The sequence below is a fragment of the Vigna umbellata genome, chromosome 10, assembly GCF_029865625.1.
Source record: "Vigna umbellata cultivar VRB3 chromosome 10, Vumbellata_1.0, whole genome shotgun sequence".
NCBI lineage: Eukaryota > Viridiplantae > Streptophyta > Magnoliopsida > Fabales > Fabaceae > Vigna > Vigna umbellata.
The window spans coordinates 12,559,096-12,581,440 of record NC_142174.1 but is presented as its reverse complement, the minus strand read 5'-3'; the positions used below and the strand labels follow the sequence as shown (position 1 = coordinate 12,581,440).

At 38.6% G+C, this 22,345-nt stretch overlaps 2 protein-coding genes across 3 annotated transcripts; one reads left to right on the top strand and one right to left on the bottom strand.

Annotated features, from left to right (window-relative positions):
* The first annotated feature begins 725 nt into the window (after nucleotides 1-725).
* Nucleotides 726-19,004, top strand: LOC124837333 (uncharacterized). Of its 2 annotated transcripts, XM_088100796.1 has the most exons (6): nucleotides 726-1,424; nucleotides 2,047-2,154; nucleotides 2,849-2,893; nucleotides 17,321-17,458; nucleotides 18,084-18,446; nucleotides 18,773-19,004. In XM_088100796.1, exons 1-5 carry the CDS (start codon nucleotides 1,047-1,049, stop codon nucleotides 18,426-18,428), a joined length of 1,014 nt encoding a protein of 337 aa, XP_087956922.1. In that variant the 5' UTR covers nucleotides 726-1,046; the 3' UTR covers nucleotides 18,429-18,446; nucleotides 18,773-19,004. The 2 variants fall into 2 exon arrangements, with proteins under 2 accessions (XP_087956922.1, XP_047168621.1); XM_047312665.2 differs by lacking the exon at nucleotides 18,773-19,004 and having other exon boundaries at nucleotides 18,084-18,630.
* LOC124837334 (protein TIFY 10B-like) lies at nucleotides 18,809-20,371 on the bottom strand. The gene is made up of 4 exons (XM_088100797.1): nucleotides 20,178-20,371; nucleotides 19,812-20,089; nucleotides 19,655-19,712; nucleotides 18,809-19,378 (listed from the first exon to the last, which is right to left on the bottom strand). The coding sequence occupies exons 1-4, from the start codon at nucleotides 20,276-20,278 to the stop codon at nucleotides 19,231-19,233; spliced, it is 585 nt and encodes a 194-aa protein (XP_087956923.1). The 5' UTR covers nucleotides 20,279-20,371; the 3' UTR covers nucleotides 18,809-19,230.
* Between the last annotated feature and the right edge of the window lie 1,974 nt (nucleotides 20,372-22,345).

Genomic DNA, 22,345 nt, shown 5'->3' with positions numbered 1-22,345 from the left:
GACAAATGATCACACTTCACAAAGAGATCTATCCAAATATGTTCACTTTTTAGTGAAAATAATTATTCAACCACATTACTTTATGACAACGGTTCATCAAATTTAAAAGTTGGATTAACTAAATTATTATCTAATTAATTGTTTTTAAGTATCAATTTAATATTTAGCAAGCATTATTTTTAAGAAAAAGTTCATTCTAAATGCAATTTAGGAAGAAAATTTAAAATAAATTTGTGAATATTTTGATTTAACTTTGTTATTGGAAAATTGAATTTACTGAGTTTAGTTGATGTTTTAGTCTTCCCATGTGATTGACTGCTTTTGGTGAAGTATTATTTTTCAACCACATATTTTTTTTCAAAAGTTACGATTTTATTTTAAAAGATCGAACCTAATACTCATTGAACGAATTATATATTAGTAAAATATATTGTTTTATAACTTTTAAAAGGATGACTTGGCTCATTTTTATGTATTTTTTATTTTCATTATTTAATAAATTGAACATATGGACTATAAAATATTATCTCTTTAATAATAAAAAATGTTCAATTGTAGAATTTACACACAAAAACTTTAATGGTTCATTATTAGGAGTTATAGTATTCAACTGACAAAAACTTAGTTAAACCTTCATTTTATTATATTTCATTATATTATAACAATTTGGAATAATGGAGCTCAATTATTTCAGCACTTTCTGTTTTACTTTAATGTTTGGTATCAGCGTCGAATCGAAATCAAACCAAAGAAACAAAACAACACGTTCTTGTAACATTGTCAAAGACTCGTTTGGGACCAAAAAAATCGACAAAATGCCATCGATCTGAACTCTGAACCCAGAGCGTCCAATTCAAAACTCTTTTCACCTTTTCTTCCATTCTATGCTTTTGAATCGCCACGACGTGACATGATCCTTCTCTCTTCCATTTCATTTGCACTTCCACTGTTGTTTCCCACTTTCATTTCAAGGTCAACGGTCTTGGTCTTGGTATTTTCGTGACTCAATTGCTTACAAGTTTATCCTTTTCCTGGTAAACTCTCCAATGGGTCGGAGGAACGATGGACTCAACTCTGTTCTCGCTCACCGTTTGATACTCCTCTTCGTGTGTTTGGCTTCGGGCGGTTTGGTCTACGCGCTTCTCTCTGCGGTGCTCGCAAATGGCAGAAGCAGAGTTTCAGACTTTGGGAGGCTGGTTGATGAGGGTATGGCGGTGCAGAATGAGGGAGGGTGCTGTAGGGGGATTGAGAATTTGGAGCTTTGGGGTTCAGCTGTGAAGTGGGGTTCTGAGTTTAAGTTCAACAATTCTGAAGGATGCTGCAACGCGTGCAAATCAATGTGTTCAGGAAAAGATGGACCTTGTCTCTGTGATACTTGGGTCTTTTGTGGGGATCGTAAGGCCTGTGGATCCAAGTTCGGCGAGGTAAGTTACTTAGTGTGTGATTAGATAACATTCTCTGTAAACCTTTTTGGGAGAAGGAAATAAAAAGAAAAGAAAATCCTTTTTCTGGTAAATTGAATTACCAGAAGTTCGTTTGTAGAATTTTTGTGTGTTAACTTTTATAGAAAATGATTTTTAACTTAGATATACGTTAGTTTTTATTTTATGAAGAAATTTATTTAATATATGCTTATTCTAAAATTACTTCTGGAGTTAGATAGACCATGTTTGCTATTTTTGCAGTTGCCTTAGCTTATGAAGATCTCCCATTTTTGTTGATATTTTTGGATTCATTCTTGCTGTTTAGAGTTGACTTGGAACTTTGGGTTCTATTTAGGCAAACTCCTTTATTACTATTTATAAGAGAAGAAAATAACAAGTAAAATGTATTGAATTTTTCTACAAGTTAAAATTTCCTTGTCACCTAGAGTTGCATGGCTTTCATAGCTTTCGTAGAAGTTAGAGTGCACCGTTTTCATGAGTGCATAACTTTCATATGCATAAAAAATGGAGGGCTTCTTTAAAAGTTATTATTCTTTTGATCAAAACTTTGACACGAGACTTGGAAGTCATAGCATAATAGCATTCGATTTTGTTGGTTCAGTGTTGGTTGAAGAAACAGAAGGACAGCTTGGCACCTGAACGGCAAGAAGGAGTGCCTCCAGGGGAAGTGGTTGGTTGGACTTCTGGTCTTATTTTTGGGAAAGGAGAGGTAAGAGAGAAGTTTGGTTTTTCCGTTTTTATCTTTATTAAAATGTTGTTTGTCAGTTTATCTGCAAATTCAATTTGATGAACATTGTGTTGGTGAAGTGCTTACATTGAACTGGCGTGTGATCTGATATTCTCTTTTAGATGGCTCAGAAATTCATCCTGAACCCGAAACAAAATTGTCTAGTGTTTTCTTATATGTGCTAACTATCTCCAAAATGCATGTTTTTCTGTTGTGTGTATTAAGTTTTTTCCCCCATTCTTTTCTACTTGAACAATTTAGTAGATTCTGTGTTGTGATGTGTACAATATGGATCTGATTGAAGCAGTTAGGTCAGGTTGACTAGAGAGACAGGTTCAGGAAATGGGCAATAGGTAGTAGTAGTACATTGGAAACTAGGAACGAGGAGATACGGTAGTAGCCACCTACCATGTTGTTCACATGAGCAACTGCTATTTATGTTAGAGTGTTTTGACTTGACACACACTCACTTTTTGTAGAAATGTCTTACTGGACAACTGTTATGTGATTAGTTGAATCTTTGGTAAATTACATATGCAGTAAAATGGTGTCTTCTCTTGGCGTACATAGTTATATCTCTCCCACCCCTATTTTGATGTATCACATATTTGGAACTTTATCAACTTCTGATGGGTTATCTTATTATCCGTGTTCTTTCTAATTCATCTATTCTCAGGGTATTATTGGACTGGAAACTGAACATGGAACTCTTCATATTAAAGTAAGTGCTTCTGCTCTTGACATCTAAAATACAAATGCTTTGATATTGCAGTTGAACTATTGACATGTTTGTGTAAAGTTAGTATTTGTATATTACATATAGAAGCACATGGGTAAGAAAAAAGAGTTCCAGTGACAAATGGAAGCACCCTGTACTTGGTCAGGGTGCTTACTGCATCTGTGTACTTTCTATGTTTGTTGGATGTCCTTGTCCTGGGAACCACTAATTTTATGTCTAGTTTAAATAGTTGACCGTGAAACTATTATTTGAATACAAATGTTGATGGAAGCATCCTTGCAATTCAATCACGAACACTTCCAAAACCAGAGAAGGCAGCGGTTAGTTGGATGACGATGAGGCACGGTAAGTGTTTGATGAATGTTTCAATGAAGGTGTATGAGTAGATCAAGGAATCTCAAGCTCCGAAAGCCTTCCAAGAGGGAAGGAAGCTAGAGGAGAATGTGCAGAATAGGCACAAAGTGTTTGAACTCTGAAAGAATGTCTGGAGAAATCTCAACAGCATATCATTATCAATTCAAAGTTGAATTTACAAAGGATGAAGCCCCCTATTTATAGATGAAGGAGAACTTCTAAGACGTGTGATGCAAGCTATTCTAAAGGCACGTGATGCAATGAAAAGAAGCTTGGGAAGCAAGCTAAGTTTGCCAGCTAAGCAGAACTGCAGAGGAAGATGGAGTTGCTGTCTGCAGTGTTCATGCATCTGAGCGTAACAGCAACATCTTCAATTTTATCTCCTTTGCTTTTCCTTGCTTGGTTACTCCTCCAAGTGTTTTGCCAAGCTTTATTTAATGACCTACAAAACAATGTAAAGTTATTTAAAGAGGAGGAAGAGTTTAGTAATTAATACTCCATAAGAGCAAAGTAGTTAGTGCTCCCTCTTCCTCTTGGATTCTCTTAGACATGGCTCTTGTTAAAGGTCCTATGTTGAGCTTGGATGGTCCTCCATCAGTCCCTCCCTCTTGAAAAAGATCTGTCCCCAGATCTTGGGAACCCTGTTGGGCATCTCCTATGAAAGGAATTAGATCACAAATGTTAAAAGTAGGACTGACGCCATAACTTTCAGGAAGATCTAACTGATATGCATTATCATTTATCTTCTTGATCACTTTGAAAGGACCATCACCTCTAGGGCTTAATTTGGATTTGCGTTGAGAAGGAAATCTATCCTTTCTCAAGTGAAGCCAAACTAAGTCTCCTTCTTTTAAGAGTACTTGTTTTCTCCCTTTGTTGTTGTATTCAGAATACTTTTGAGTTTGTTTTTCAATATGTGTTTTAACCTTTTCATGCAACTTTTTGATGAACTCCGCTTTAGAAAGACCTTCTTTATGAAGAAAAGAAGATGTTTCTGGAAGAGGAAGTAGATCAAGAGGTGTGATAGGTTTCTGATAAAGAAACCTTATCTCTCACCCAACTAACACACGCAACAGAGCACAAGTTCTGTATAACCTCTGACTTTATTGATCTCCAAGAAAGAATACAAGAATGAAGTAATCTGAGAGCCTAATCTCCCCCAACAAGACTAACCGTCTGTTTATACACTTCAATTGCCAAAAGTCCCTCTCCTCTCCCCATCTCAACAATTTATACAAAAGTATATTCCCGCTCTTCCTAACTGTTAACACAGTTAGGCAACTAACTCCCTCTAACTGTTAACTAACAGTTAACTAACCTCTCCTCCTCCTTGCATACACTCTCAACTTCCTATCATTACCCTCCCCTCCATTTTCAACCTTGTCCTCAAGGTTGAACTCTGGAAATTGGTCCTTTATTGTTGCTAAATCTTCCCATGTCGCCCCTTCTACACCCCCGGTCTGCCACTCTACCAGCACCTGTTGACACACCTCATCTCCCTGCTGTATTTGTCTGCGCTCCAGGACCTTTGTTGGCCAAAAAGCAGGTCCTGCTGCCTGCAACTCCTCGGGTAAACCTTTTTCCACTATTTGATCTCCCACCGCTTTTTTTAATTGAGAAGCATGGAACACCGAGTGAATTCGCGCTGCCTCGGGAAGCTCCAGCCTGAAAGCCACATTGCCCACCTGTTGTAATACTTTGAAAGGTCCAAAATATCTAGCTGACAACTTGGGATGTAGTCGCACCGGCATGGAAGACTGTCTATGGGGCCTTATTTTCAGATATACCCAATCCCCCACCTTTATATCCACTTCTCTTCTCTTTTTATTAGCTTGGTGTGTCATCAAATCCTGTGCACGGCTTAAATGATATTTCAACTGCTTCAGGGCCTCATCTCGCGTCATGAGATCTTGTGCTACAGCTTCAACCTGTGTTTCTCCTGGAATAAACCGACTGAAAGAGGGAGGGGGCCTTCCATATACGGTCTCAAATGGCGTGCATCTTGCTGCCCCTTGGTAGCTTGTGTTGTACCAAAATTCTGCCCAGGGTAACATTGGATACCAACTCTTGGGCTGTTCAGAACAAAAACACCGCAGGTACCCTTCAACTATGCGGTTCACAACCTCCGTTTGCCCATCCGTTTCCGGATGGTAAGATGTGCTCATTTTGAGCTTAGTCCCTTGCATTTTAAACAGCTCCCTCCAAAAAATGCTCAAGAATAAGGGATCTCTGTCACTCACCACCGACACTGGGATCCCATGCAACCTTATTACCTCCTTAGCAAATACATCAGCTACTGTCTTTGCAGAATACGGATGCTTTAATGCCAAAAAATGAGCATATTTACTCAGCCGGTCAACCACCACCATAATAGCATCATATCCTTGTGACTTAGGTAGTCTCACGATGAAGTCTAAGCTAATTTCCTCCCACACTGCCTGAGGAATTGGTAAAGGCTGTAACAAGCCTTGGGGTGATGCTGTTACGTATTTGTGCTGCTGACACACTGCACAACTCGCCACAAATTCTGTAATCTCCTTCTTCATACCCACCCAATACAAGGATTGGGCTATCCTTCTATAAGTTCTGTAGACTCCCGAATGCCCCCCAGTCTTTGTCACATGGAATTCCTCAAGTAACTTAGGGATCCAAGTTGAGTTTGCAGATATTACCAGTCGGCCTTTATAATGCAATCTTCCGTTCTCTAAAGTGTACGCCCCATGCGAGTTGGGATCACGTGTCAGACCAACAATCACCTTCTGTAGCTCAGAATCCTCCTCTACCTCCTTCAAGATCTCTTGGAAGTCTGGCCAAAATGGCTTAGAGATAGCTTGCAATTCCCTTTCTTCCCGTTCTCCTTCATACTTCCTCGAAAGAGCGTCGGCAGCTTGGTTCATACTACCCTTCTTATACAGAATCTCAAATTCATAACCCATCAACTTCGCTAACCAGTTTTGTTGATTCTGGGTAGTTATTCTCTGCTCCAACAAATATTTCAAGCTACGCTGGTCTGTGTGCACCGTGAATTTTCTTCCCACCAAGTACGGTCTCCAGTGTTGGATGGCTAACACCAAAGCCATTAACTCCTTCTCGTAGACCGATTTACTTAAGGTGTTCTCCGACAAAGCCTTACTGTAGAAGGCGATGGGCCTCTGGTTTTGGGTCAGCACTGCTCCTATTCCTCCTCCTGAGGCATCACATTCAATATGGAACTCCTGGTTGAAATCAGGTAATTCCAACACAGGCCCCGACGTGATAGCTGCCTTTAAAGCATCCATAGCTTGCTTCGCCTGCTCATTCCACGTGAATCTTCCCTTTTTGAGTAACTCTGTCAATGGTTTTGCTATTTTACCATAGCCCGCTACGAACCTCCGATAGTAACCGGTGAGCCCCAGGAACCCTCTCAACGCTTTTAAGTTTCTAGGTTCTTCCCATTCAACCACCGCTCTAATTTTATCACCGTCCATTTCCACCCCTTGTTCGGAAATTTGATGGCCCAAGTAACATATCTTCCTTCTTCCAAAATCACACTTTTTCCGGTTGGCCACCCACCCATTTCGTTCCAGCAGCTGCAGCACCATACCCAGCTGCTTTAAATGATCCATCCAGTTTGGACTATAGACGAGAATATCGTCGAAAAACACCAGCACCCATTTCCTAAGATACGGTTGTAACACCTGGTTCATTGTACTCTGAAAAGTGGCCGGCGCATTCGTAAGTCCGAACGGCATTACGAGAAACTCGAAATGTCCCAGGTGGGTGCGGAAAGCGGTCTTGGCTACATCCTCTTCCTCCATCCTGATCTGGTGGTACCCAGATTTCAAATCGATCTTTGAGAAGTACTTGGCCCCTCTTAATTCGTCCAGCAGTTCCTCTATTACCGGAATAGGAAATCTGTCCGATACAGTGGCCTTGTTCAGAGCTCTGTAATCTACACAGAAGCGCCAACTCCCATCCTTCTTCTTCACGAGGATGACTGGGCTGGAAAACGGACTCGTACTGTGGCGTATGATCCCGGCCTTCAACATATCATCCACCTGTTTTTCGATTTCCCCTTTCAGAATGTGAGGATAGCGGTATGGCCTCACATTTATAGGGTCTACACCATTTTTCAATTTGATTCGGTGCTGTATGTGACGTATTGGAGGCAGCCCCTGCACATCTTGGAATAAGCGATAGTGGGTTTGCAGCAGCTTTTCCAGTTCAGCCTGCTGCGGGCCTGTCACATCTGTTCCCCACTCACAGCTTTCAGCTGTCTCTATTGCACTTAGACCCCACACCAATGCTCCTGACTCAACGTTATCTCCCAGCTTCCACAAAGATCTGGCTTTCACCAGCTGGCGCGATAGGGCTGGATCACCCTTGATCGTGATCGGTTTATTCCCCACCATATATTCCATTGTCATGCTACCCCAATTCGTCCGAACTTCTCCCAATTTAGCCAACCATGCAACCCCCAGAATAACGTCAACACCCCCCAACTCAAAAACATGAAATTCTTCCTCCACATCCACCCCCTCTAGTCGGATAATCACCCCTTCACAGCGTCCTTGGGTGATCCGTCGACATCCGTCACCCAAACTCACTGGATATGGTACCGTATCAATTACCGGCAAGCCCAGCACCACCACCCTCCGTTCACCAATTTTCCCCGTCAACTTCAAGGTTCCCGGGTTGGTCCACCCCTCTGCCGAGCACGCGGACAGCTCCATCACTTTTTCCTCCTGGTCGCCGTTTACCTCTTCCTCTTCCCCTTCGCCTTCGTCCTCTGCCAGCAATAACACCCGTAGGCTCCTCTCGGCGCATCGATGGCCTGGTGCAAACGGCCCGCCACATCGGAAGCAACGCCCCTCCTCCTTTCTCTTAAGAAACTCGGGGTAGGGTAAGTTTCGAACCATTCGGCCTCGACCTTCGCCCCCAATCGCCGTGCTTCCCCTCGCTGCGGTGTTAACCGCCGCTCCCTCTCTCCTCGCCGGTCCTCCACCCTCGGTTCTTCCAAACGGGCTCGTCGCTGTTTTCGCCGATTCCGATCGCGTCACTATACCCATTGATCGAACACCTAATGGGTTCATCTTGGATCCACTAGCTTGGCTTCCCTGCGCTTTCATCATCGCATCTTCTACGTCGCGCGCAATCCTCATCGCCTCCATCAACGCCGATGGGTTCTGGATCCGCACCTGACCCTTCACGTCCTCCCGCAACCCGGCTAAGAAGTAACCCATCACCTGTTCCTCTGGAATCCCCGTTGTCTGCCCCATCAAGACTTCAAATTGACGCACGAATTCCTCGACTGTTCCTTCCTGACGCAGAGTAGCCAGTCGCTCGAATACGGTCCCCCTGAATCCACCACCGAAGCGATTAATCATGGCTTCTTTCAACCCATTCCACGTTCGGTTTCTCGCCTTCGCTTTCCAGAAAGTGAACCAGTACGCCGCGCTGCCCTCCATGCTTACGTAGGCGACCTCCACCTTTTCTTCATCGTCCGTCACTCTTTGTATATCGAAAAACCTTTCTGCCCGATTGAGCCAACTGAGTGGTTCGTCCCCGTCAAAGGTAGGTAACTCAACCCTTTTCCTCCAAGGCTTTGGCGTTCCACTTCTTTCGCCGTTTCCACCGCCTCGAGTTTCCTCATTCCCTCTGTGTCGGTTATCATTCACGGAGCTATCCTCCGAATTACTCTCCGCGTGATTTCCCTGTCTTTCCAGCATTTTCATAATTTGTTGTAGATCGCGACGTACCGCCGTCGACTCCGCCTTCATTCCCTCCACCGTTATCTCAATCGCTTCTAATCTTGCCTCGTTATCATTCACCATTCTCACGTCGCGTAACTTCTCACCCAATTCGGATCCGGCAGGTCGGACCAAATTGATAGGTTTCTGATAAAGAAACCTTATCTCTCACCCAACTAACACACGCAACAGAGCACAAGTTCTGTATAACCTCTGACTTTATTGATCTCCAAGAAAGAATACAAGAATGAAGTAATCTGAGAGCCTAATCTCCCCCAACAAGACTAACCGTCTGTTTATACACTTCAATTGCCAAAAGTCCCTCTCCTCTCCCCATCTCAACAATTTATACAAAAGTATATTCCCGCTCTTCCTAACTGTTAACACAGTTAGGCAACTAACTCCCTCTAACTGTTAACTAACAGTTAACTAACCTCTCCTCCTCCTTGCATACACTCTCAACTTCCTATCAAGGTGTGAGAGGGTTAAAACCATAAACAACCTCAAAAGGAGAAAGTTTAGTAGTTTTGTGAACTACTCTATTATAAGCAAACTCTATATGAGGTAGATGATCATCCCAATTTTTAATATTGCCCTTCAACATTACCCGTAATAGAGTAGATAGAGACTTATTTACTACTTCTGTTTGCCCATCAGTTTGTGGGTGACATGTAGTAGAAAATAGTAGTTTAGTTCCTAGCTTAGCCCAAAGTGTTTTCCAAAAGTAGCTAAGAAACTTAACATCTCTATCAGAAACTATAGTTTTGGGTAAACCATGCAATTTAACAACTTCTTTAAAGAAGAGTTTTGCTATATAGCTAGCATCATCTACTTTGTGGCAAGGTATAAAATGAGCCATTTTACTAAATCGATCAACCACCACAAAGATAGAATCAAAGCCCTTTTGAGTTCTGGGTAGACCTAAGACAAAATCCATACTAATGTCTTCCCAAGGGGTACTAGCTATGGGAAGAGGAAGATAGAGTCCATGAGGCATTACTTTAGACTTAGCTTGTAAACAAACTATGCAACTAGAACAATGCTTTTGGACATCTATTCTCATGTGTGGCCAATAAAATTTGCTTTTCAAAGTATGAAGAGTTTTATCAACTCCATGATGGCCCATGAGTCCTCCACCATGACTTTCTTTGATAAGAAGCTTTCGAATAGATCCTTGGGGTATGCATAGTTTTCCTTTATTAAAAAGATACCCCTCAGAAATATAAAATCCATCGAATGGCTTCTTAAGACAAGATGCATAAGTAGATGCAAAGGTAGGATCAGATTCATAAAGTTGTTTAATGTCATCAAAACCTAGTATTTGGGATCCTAGAGTAACTAACAATGCATGTCGTCTAGATAAAGCATCCGCAACAACATTAGTACTCCCCTTTTTATGTTTGATGACGTATTGAAACTGCTCAAGGTACTCAATCCACTTTGCATGTCGCTTGTTCAACTTCCCTTGCCCTTTAAGATACTTGAGAGATTCATGGTCAGTGTTTATTATAAACTCTTGAGACACTAAGTAATGCTCCCAAGTTTTCAATGCTCGAATGAGGGCATAAAGTTCTTTGTCATAGGTAGGATAATTCAAAGTAGGTCCCCTAAGTTTTTCACTAAAATAAGCTATTGGGTGACCTTCTTGTATAAGAACAACGCCTATTCCTACCCAGAAGCATCACATTCTACTTGAAAAGCTTTGGAAAAATTAGGTAAATGTAGAATGGGTGCATGTGTTAACTTATGCTTTAAGGTCTCAAAAGCTAGACTTTGTTTCTCATCCCATTTGAATGGCACATCCTTCTTCAAAAGTTCATTAAGGGGAGCAGCAAGAGTAGAAAAATTTTGTACAAAACGTCTATAGAAACCTGCTAGACCTAGAAAACTTCTTACTTCTCCCACTGTTTTGAGGATAGGCCATTCTTGGATAGCTTTGATTTTGCTAGGATCAACATGTACTCCTTCTTTCCCAACTTTGAAGCCTAGAAAAATAACACTCTCTTGACAAAAGGTACATTTGTCAAAGTTGGCAAATAAATGGTGTTGTCTAAGCAAAATCAATACTTTCCTCACATGATGAAGATGTTCTTTAAGACCTTTGCTATAAATTAAAATATCATCAAAGTAGACTACAACAAAACTGCCTATGTATTCCTGAAGGACATGATTCATTAATCGCATGAAGGTACTAGGAGCATTGGTTAAGCCAAAAGGCATGACTAACCATTCATAAAGGCCAAATTTGGTCTTAAAAGCGGTTTTCCATTCATCTCCTTCTTTAATTCTGATTTGATGATACCCACTTTTAAGATCAATCTTGGTGAACATGTTTGCTCCATGTAATTCATCTAGCATATCGTCCAATCTAGGAATAGGGTGCCGATACTTGACTGTAATGTTGTTAATAGCCCTGCAATCTGTACACATTCTCCAAGATCCATCTTTCTTAGGTACTAACAACACTGGCACCGCACAAGGGCTAAGGCTTTTCTGTATCCACCCTTTTCCCAATAAATCATTAACCTGCTTCTCTATCTCTTTGGTTTCTGTGGGGTTAGTCCTATAGGCTGGCCTATTAGGAAGACTGGCTCCTGGAATTAAATCAATTTGATGTTCAATTCCCCGAAGAGGTGGTAAACCACTTGGAACCTCTTTAGGAAATAAATCATTAAACTCTTTCAAAAGCTTTTGTAACCCCTTTGGATGAGAATCAAGTGGATGATTTATGGAAAGAAGTGCCTCCTTACAATAGAGAAGAAAGTGAGGTTGTCCAAGGAAAAGATTTTTGGAAGTGTGTGGTGGGACAACTTCATTGGTTGAGGCACTTTCAACCAAACTCAACTTCGTCTCTTTGGAAACTTTATTAGAGTAAAGTTTCTTCTCACCATCCAACTTCTTCTTAAGTATTATCTGATCCTCTCGCACTTGTGATGGTGTAAGAGGACTCAAGATAATCTTTTTGCCTTTATGTTGAATGGTGATCTTGTTGGTGACTCCATCATGCAAAGCCTGTTTGTCAAATTGCCAAGGCCGTCCAAGTAAAATGTGACCCGCTTCCATTGGAACAATATCACAAATGATTTGGTCTTCATACTTGCCTATGGAAATGGGAACACTTACTTGTTCCGTAACAACTATTCCTTCATCCTCTTTTATCCATTGAAGTTTGTAAGGTTTAGGATGAGGAGTAGGAGTTAAGCCTAGCTTTTCAACCATTCTAGTGCTACAACAATTACAACAAGAACCACTATCCACAATCATAGAACATGTTTTATCAAGAACTTTGCAGCGAGTGTGGAATAGGTTTTCTCGTTGAGTTTGTTCTAAGTCAACATGCTTTGCCTCAAGGAGTCTCCTAACTATGAGAAGATCTCCATCGCAAGGTGGAGCTTCATGTTCCTCTTCAGATGAGGACAACTCAGACACACTAGAGGATGACTCCTCACTATTACTTTTATGTTCAAGGATATAGGTTGACTTTTTAAAGTGACACTCAGTTGAATAGTGTCCTCTGGCCCCACATTTGAAACATCTAGTCTCCCTACCCCTGGTATCTCTGGGTGGCTCTCTTGGAATTCTTTGTTCTTTTCCTTTATAGCTTTCTTTTTCCCTTTTTAGCTCTCTATCTTTGCTTTTGAACTTATCTTGTGTCCTTTCTTGCTCTCTCTCCTTGGTTTCCTCATATCTTGGAAAGCTACCCTCCCTCCTAAGATCTCTCCTATATGATGATGTGGTAGGGTAGGTTCTTTTTGCGGAAGCTTTTCTCCTGTTTTGTTCTTCCACTCTCACACATAGCTGGACAAAATCATTTAGATCTAAGTAAGGTAAGAGTTCTACCTTATCTCTAATCTCATAGTTTAATCCACTCTGGAATCTAGCTATGGTGAATCTCTCCTCCTCTTTGATTCCCGCTCTCAACATGAGTAACTCTAATTTTTGCCTATATTCTTCAACACTCATGTTTCTTTGTTGAAGTCTATGGAGCTTGTCCATGACTTCTCTAGCATAATAGGCTGGGACATGTCGCCTGTGTAAGGCTGCTTTCAACTCATTCCAATATTGGATTTTGTAGTCGCCATTCATCCTTTGGTCCCTTATGATGGATGTCCACCAATAAAGGGTTGCACCTTGAAAGGTTAAGGTGGCTAGGGTCACTCTCCTCCTATCATCTATGTTGTAGCATTCAAAAATTTGTTCAACCTTCATCTCCCACTCAAAGTATTCTTCAACATTATCTCTCCCATAAAAAGGAGGAAGGTCAAGCTTAGGTTCTACATGATGTTCTCTATGGTTGTGATGTCGCCTAGGAGGGTGTTGATAGTGATCATAAGGTTGGTAAGTATGGTGATCACTATGGTGGGAATGATCATCTTGATCATAATTTTGCCTATGAGAGTGATTTCCCTGTGTGTGCCTGCTTTGATTGATAGTAAGAGTGGCGACTATTTGCCTTAGCTCATTCAACTCAGTCTTGGTTCTATTGAGCTCTTCTCGCAACTCTATGTTCTCTTGATCTTGAGTGACATTACCTTGAACACTAGAGTGACTCATGCTTGTGAAGTAGAGAAATTATTTTCACAATGATTTGAAAACCTTGCACAAGTATGAATCAAAACTTTTGAAAAGAGAATTTGAGGTGTTTTTGGTAAATGACTTCGATAGAGATTCTAAAGGTGATGAAACCGAATAGCTCCCAGGAAGGAGAGGTGAGTCACAATGGACAAGCTTAGAAACCTTGTCCTTCCTTAGCCAGAGTGTCTCCTGACGCTTCTCACCCAAGTTTCTAGATAGAAGTCATTCAAAACCTTTTTGAAATGCAAAGATGGTATGCTCCTAGAAACCAAACGAAGGTTTAACTATGTGAAACGCGCTCCTAAGTATCACGGAGACTTAAAACATAAAAGACAATCAAGCAAGAAAATAAATGAATGGAAATGGAAGACAATGATAACCGGCCCTATGTGAAAGTGCAAGTGACACTTGGAGCCCCTTGACACACTTTCACTCTAATAAGTGGGAACTAACTATTACAATGTTGCTTAGTAGACTTGGAATTGCTTGGATAGCATTTTTCCAAGTTACTTTAAGTTTGAAAATGTAAAGCAATTAAACTTCAAAGGTTCCGTGATACAAAGCTGAAAAAATGGAGAAAAAGAGCTATTCTATGTATACAAGGGAGGCTACCAAATCTGAATGTAGTTTAGCTCCAAAAGTATGTGAAATTTTTGGTGTGAAGGGTGGGGAAATGCTGCTGAAAACTGCACAAGAATGGAGCTTGGAGAACAACCTTTGTAGCCAATTCTACAAACTCTCCACTTCCTAGTATGCTACCCTCTTGGAGGAAGCTTGTTGGAACTTGGATCACCTCAAAATGAAGTCACACTCCACTGTCAAACACTGAAACCGTGAGGTGATGGAAAATCTGCTGCACTAGAAATTAGTTAACCAAAAACCAGTTTTTAAACATAGTTTGGAAGCCAAAAATGATGAATGCAAGTGATATACGGCTAGAACAAAAGGTAGCACTCAAAAGGAACCTAGGATAGGGTCTAGAACAGATTATAAAAGCAAGAAAAGACTCAAAACAGTGAGGAAAAATCTGTGCTGTAAAACTGTTTGATGTAATTTCCAAACTGTTTGTCAAAATGCCACAAAGAACTGTAGAACTTGTGTTTTCTGGTTTTTTTGATGTGTAAACTGGATTGCAGGGATTTAATTGCCTTTTTCAGATTGGTTTACACCTGTGTATGGATTTAATTGTGTTTGGGACAAGATCCCCAGCTTTTGCCAAACCAGTTTACAATTTGAATCTAAGATGGTGGCTAAAAATATGACAACAGCAGTAAAAGTGGCTGAAAAATAAGAAACAACAGTATGGAATTTGAATGGCAGTGAAGTCAACTGCTCAATGACACTTCAAGCAGCTTTATAGCATCATAATAGGTGTGTCCAAGCACTCAATCAGCAAAGAAATTGACTGCTGTAAAAGATGACAAGTGCACTACTTAAAAATGAGGAAAATTTGGTGATGCAGCAAGTCAATACTAAGTTGGCTCAAAATTTACCATATGAACAGTAACCAACCAATTTCAATTCACCAAAATGACTCGAAACTCAATGAAACTGATCTAAAACAGACAAGATCTCAATATGAGTTGTGCACTTGCATATTTCAAGTAAAATGATGGTTCAAGATTTGAAATGATACCTTGGCTATGAAAAGAGCAATTGGACAGTGCAAACAGGTTTTAAATGATCAAATGAATGTGTTCAAACAGTTGCAATGCACAGAAACATACACATGCTCGAAATCATAGTCAGAGTTGCTAATTATGCAGCAAAAAAACTAGAAATCTGCATTAGAATTGAAAAAATTACATAGAATCAAGGCTGGCTGGATCAAACAAGATAGAAGAATGGTCCTATGCACTAGATCTAGCTTAGAAAAGATGAGCTAGAAGATTAAAATGACCTAAGACACAAGCAATGATATCAAGTACGGTGCAAAACTTGAAAATATTGTGACATTACCGAAACAGAGTTTTTAAACAACTCAACTACTCTTTTTGTGATTCTGTGAGGATTGTGTGTTGTTATACTTCTAGCAATGCTTAAGAACATCACAAAAACTCGTACAAAGCTTAACAATCACTAAATCTGAATCAAAACAGATTACAAAATATAAACCCAGAACTTGACTTTTTTCTGCAGAATTTGGAACCAAAAACAGTGTGCACTGCTGTTAACTCAAATGATCAAGCTGATTTGATGTCATTGCTTTATAGGATCAACATAGAGCTTAGTAGATGCACACGACTCAAAGAAAACGAAAAAAAAAAAAAAAAAAAAAAAAACGAAGCTGAAAACAGTAGCAATTACTTGACGGAATTAAAACTGCAGTGATTTTCTGCACATGACCGTGATACAAAACGGAAATGATGAATTTAGATGAATTGGATTCAATTAAAAGAATTGCACCGATTAAAATGAAGAACAAACACTAACGAACAGTGAATAGAATCAAACATTCACTCAAACAAAGAATCAAGCCAGAAAACAAAATGGAACTGTGACATATATGAACAGCACAAGACGGAAAAAAAAAACAGAGGAATGGATATGAGACACTTAGCTCTTGAAGCGTGACTGAAACGACTGGCTCTTGATGCCAAATGATGGAAGCATCCTTGCAATTCAATCACGAACACTTCCAAAACCAGAGAAGGCAGCGGTTAGTTGGATGACGATGAGGCACGGTAAGTGTTTGATGAATGTTTCAATGAAGGTGTATGAGTAGATCAAGGAATCTCAAGCTCCGAAAGCCTTCCAAGAGGGAAGGAAGCTAGAGGAGAATGTGCAGAATAGGCACAAAGTGTTTGAACTCAGAAAGAATGTCTGGAGAAATCTCAACAGCATATCATTATCAATTCAAAGTTGAATTTACAAAGGATGAAGCCCCCTATTTATAGATGAAGGAGAACTTCTAAGACGTGTGATGCAAGCTATTCTAAAGGCACGTGATGCAATGAAAAGAAGCTTGGGAAGCAAGCTAAGTTTGCCAGCTAAGCAGAACTGCAGAGGAAGATGGAGTTGCTGTCTGCAGTGTTCATGCATCTGAGCGTAACAGCAACATCTTCAATTTTATCTCCTTTGCTTTTCCTTGCTTGGTTACTCCTCCAAGTGTTTTGCCAAGCTTTATTTAATGACCTACAAAACAATGTAAAGTTATTTAAAGAGGAGGAAGAGTTTAGTAATTAATACTCCATAAGAGCAAAGTAGTTAGTGCTCCCTCTTCCTCTTGGATTCTCTTAGACATGGCTCTTGTTAAAGGTCCTATGTTGAGCTTGGATGGTCCTCCATCAAATGTTCATGAGAAATATGCACTGAGGAAATTCATCAGTGTTGTAATTTTGTTGGTTATGATAATTCTTTGTGTGGCTCGTACTTCCTTGTTTAAGAAAATATGATGGATCAGTTGCTGGACCTTTGCTGGATAATTATGGAGAAGCTCACCATTTTAATAGATGATAAACTAGATGGAGTATTTCTAGTAAAGTCGGAAAATTATCTGTATTTGCTGATATTAATAATTACACAGAGTTCATTGACTATGAAACGGGATGCTCATGCTTCTTGACATTCTGTCAATCCTTGATGTTAACTCTGCTTATTGCATCTTATTTTTCTGTTAATACATCATGTATCTTGGTTGGATCTTGATTCAGCTTACTCTAAGAATCCCTGTTGTATTGTATTTTGAAATGGCCTAGTCACGAGTGAGGAATATGTTTATTAACTGAAGGAAATTCTTTATTCACTGCAGCTTTTACCTGACTGTGCTCCACACTCCGTTTCCTACATTCTGGAATTGTTGTCTTTGCACCATTGTGCTGGCTGCCAATTTTACCGTGCAGAGAGCCGAGGTCAATCATGGGATTCAGAAGGAAACCATATAGAAAATGTAAGACTGATTTTCCCATCTGAATCTGATGGATGATTGGATGCACACACACACATCTACTTCAATATGCAGTCATCTGCAAATTTTGTTATGAATTTCTGCATTAAAATCTCATTCTCAAGCATTGACAACTTTTTTTTAGTTTCTAGTTTCTACAAATTAACAAAATTGTATATTTTGAACCCCTCGCTACTTACTAGAAACTTAAAAGCACATTTATTACGTGAGAAACGGTGCCTAAAAAGCTGAACTACCCATAATGAAGAATTAAGCCACTTTGCGGACCACAACTTCTAGAAGTGAACCTTTGACATTCCAGAATATGCGAGTTCCTATTGCACATATTTTTTACAATTTTTAAGGATTAAATTAAAGTACATGGTATTTTCAAAGACCCAAACTTTATGTAAACTTTTCAATTCATATTGAAAGACTTGTTTTTTACTTTTTTTTTTCAAACAAAAATGAGGTTAGAAAAGATTACCGTGTCCATCTGAGGCCATTGACCTGTTATTCCCAAGGAGAAAAAGATTTTGCATGTTCAGACTACCGTTGTAAGTGCAGGCAATAACGTTCGTAATGTTGGATTGCAGTAACAATTAATGGTTATGGTCCTCATTTGCAGGCTGGCTTTGGTCCACCTTATGCATTAATTCAAGGGACACTAGAAGCACAAGGCACAGCTTTCAATAAACTTCCTGTGGAAGATTGTCCAACCCTTAGAAGGGGTTCTGTTGCTTGGATTGGTTCTGGTCCTGAATTCTTCGTTAGCCTTGCTGATCATTCAGAGTGGAAACATGAATACACTGTATTTGGTTCTGTTCTTCCAGAAGACATGCATATTGCAGAGAAAATCTCTACACTCCCCACAATAGCTGATGTGTGGAACAATGTCAACGTGACGGTTTTGAAAAAACCTGTTCCTCTGTTGGTCCGTAGAATCCAGAAAAGCCACGTAGATGAAATTTGAAACAAGCTGTGCATCAATGTAGATTGCAATTCTTTTTTGTTCCAAAGCTTATAGTTAAAGTTTGCATTAACTTTTGTTCTGTCTAAACTTTTTCTTCATATTATCATTATTACTCCTTTTTTTAGATCATTGGTCGCTGTAATGTAAGGTAATGAAATTTTAATTTGAGAAAGGCTATAAAAGAGGGAATGGAAAGCTTTTATATCGCTGGAAGAAATCTTAGGAAGAACAATGATGATATCGTGACGTTAAATGATAAATGCACACATACTATTTCAAATTTAATTTTTTCGACTGTTGTTCGTATTGCAGCTCACTACACTTCATTTTCTGTTTCATGGCAGGAACTAAGATAATTTGAGAGAAGATGTGCAAGAGTCTGAGCGGAAAAGTAAAATATATACTGAAAAGATGGGATGTGATTTCATGTAGCTTACATACTTGTAGGAAACCAATTGAACTATAACAAACTGATTATGCTCATAAAGAGATAGATAATCCTTAGATACAATATATGTGACAATGAGAACTGAGAAGAATTGATTTCAATATTATACCAAAACTATGCTATCCCAATTCAATTTACAGTTCTTGTCTAAAATTAAACTTTTAATTACGATAATAGTAGCCATGAGCAACAACGTTGATCATAGGCTTCCAAAAAATCAGCACAGGGCTACAGAGAAGCCCTTATAACTCTTGGCTAAGCTTATAGAAAACCCATGAAGTCCTCTTTTTCACGAAGCCCGTATCCATGGCTGTATGATAGTGAAATCTTCTTCAGATTGTCCAAGAAAAGCACTTAAAATAACACAAAGCTGGAGCTGCTATCAGAATCAGATTCGTCTTGTAGCGATTTAGATGCCAAGGTGAGCCATGGCGTGGATTCACCTGGCTTACTAAGGGCTTCCATGTGATTGCTTGTTTGATATGGTGCTCTGGCAGCAATTCTGCAAAACATTAATGATATGTAAATCAATTGATCGAAAATTTCGCTGTTTTTCTTTAAAAAGAAGAGATAAAAATCTATTTTTCGCCCCAAGATTTGATCAAAATTTGCTGCTGTTTTAAAATTCACCATTTTAACCCACACTAAATTTACCACATCTTAGAATATACAAATACCAGTAACCCTGTTTAAAATGTAAAGATTAAAACCCATTTCAAACAAAATTGAAGGCTCTACTTATGTTGAAGGATTAATTTCTGTGACTCAGCCCACTTACCTATCCTTTCTTTTCTCCAAGAACCGATGAAGTGAAGCTTTTCTAGCCAAAGGTAGATCTGAATAAAAAGAAGCACAAAGCAAAGGATCAGAAACACATAAACCGACACAAAAATCACCCATGTCAGAAAAAAAAACAGAGATTGAAAGAAAGTTACCGCATATAACAGATTTAGACGGTGTTTGAGGGTGCTCCTGAACCGAATTGTTGGCAGTGGTAGGGATGATATTCATAAGAAAAGGAAACGGTCTGCTGGAAGTAGCAGAAATTGCAGCAGGGTACGAGCAAGCATAGCCGTTCTGGTTTTGGGACATTCCTGTGTTGGCAAAAGATATGATATCCTTGGCTTTGTCAGCTTGAATATCATCAAAGACAACAACTTGACCATCATAGAAGATTGTCAACTGCGAACCTCTGAGATCCTTGATCAAACCACTGCACACATGATGGAAAATCATACACATCAATTACTCGATCAAAAGCAGCCATAAAGTCATGAATTGAAGAAGCAAAAGAATGGTACCTGGAATTTCCCATGTTGGGAATCTCTTCTGCGTAGAGATGAGAAGGGTAAGGAAGTTGTTTAGAGAGAAACTTGGAAGATGAAAGGTTCCATGGATCCATCTTGAGATACAGAGTGGTATTAAATCTTGAGTTTTCAATGGCGAAGGTAGGTGTGAGAGGGTGAAGAAGTAGATAATACTTAATTTGTGATGAGAGTGAACCTTATCTTGATTCTTTAATTTATAAAGGGGTGGTGGAATTTAGGCACGAGGAATACATGGGTGTAATTTTGTGTTTATTTTTGTGGTTTAGCTTTTGAAGGACAGCTGCATGCATCTGGTGCAATAGGGACAGGTCATGGGCTGTCGTCAGGTCAACTTGCATGGTACATCGTTTGGTTCGTCATTTATTTGATGTCTGTTTTCTTTTCCTTTGAAAATTCCACAACGTGTTATTTGCGTCTCTCTGAAATATCCGAAAAACCCTTCTTTCCTCCCAATAGCAATGCTGTTGTTTTTCACGTGCTTTTTCAGCTCCTCGCACGTTGCTTAACCCCTTAACCTTACCAAATATACCGTGTGCTTTTAAAAAAAAATATTTTAATAATATTTTTTTGATAATATTTTAATATTATATCATTAATTGATCCAAAATTGTTTCAGAATTAATAACAATAATAATCATAGATTAAACACAAAATAACACATAAAATAATGTTTAAATATTATAAAAATAATTGTTATCAAAAGGATCATTATCCTTTAAAAAAACTAGTTCAAATGTAAGCATTAAAAAGTTTTCAAAATGAAGAAGATAAGAAGAAAAGACTTTAATCTATTTTTTTGTAATTTTGCTCTGCTAGAAGATTTTGTCGGAGATTTCGTATTCAGAAAATTGTGTACGGGATTCACAAATAAAACATTAGAGTTAATGTTCTTTTAACTAAAGTTTGATGTGTTTAACGAAGATTAGTTCCGAACATGCCATGGGTAGTACCAAAGTTTGGGGCTAAAATTTAATGATAGATTTACCGTATGTTCGTCCGTTGGAATGGTGAATCATAAATTAAACGGTTAATTCTAAGATTGATTATATGTTGATTATTCTGGTCAATCATTTTAGATTATTATATTACTTTCAATCAACCTCCTAGACATATAACTTGTGTATCTGAACGACGTTACTAAACGGTTAAAAAATATCATATTAACAAAATTTATGATTATATTGCGATTAGATTAAAAATAAATAAATATTCATAATAATTATTATAAAATTTTAAGGTATGATTTTTAAATATAGATATTAGACACAAGCATCACTAAATTAATATTATACTAATTCGTTATTTATTAACTCGAACATCTAAATATCTTTTTGCACATTTGATCAAAATAGAATACTCGACCCAACACTCATTAGTTTAAAAAATGTAACATGAATACTCAAACAACGACAAATAATTCCAAAATCGATAATATTTAGTGTTAGATACTAATTACAAGTTCAATCTATATATATCGAAACATTAGGTGAGTAAAAAATAAAAAATAATTTGTTTTATGTGTAATTAACATCTAATTTGTAACTTTAAATTAGTTATTTTATTGTGTGATTTTTTATCATTTAATTTTACTATCAATGAGATAATGTAATTTTTATTTCTGTTTACTTTATCTCAAATTCTCTAATCACTTTTTTTATATAAAAAATTAAATGAGTAATTGAAAATGAAAAAAAGAATTGACCTGAGAGTTGAAAAAGAAAAGATACAAGGAAGATCAAATAAATAAATTCTCAAGATGAATACAATGGAATTTTTATAGGTAATCAATATTAAATATTCGAGAAGTTATATAAAATATAATTAAGTCCAATTTAACCTAATTTATTGTGACAGTGAGTTACATCGGGAGAGATGAGAAGATACTTTAAGTGGGTCTGATGAAAATAAACTTTAGAAAGAGTTTGATTGAATATTTGGATGAAGATGCAAGCCATATAAAATTAGACATAGCTGAGGTCGCAGCACTATGATTAAGGCCGACAAAGAAAGCACGCCTTTTATCTTAAAATTAATATTTTTTCAGTTAATACTTATTTGTACTTTTATCATGTCATCAATTCATTCTTTTGTCTTTTTAATCCTAAAAGGAGGTGGTGGAGTTTGATGGTTTCAGGAGAATG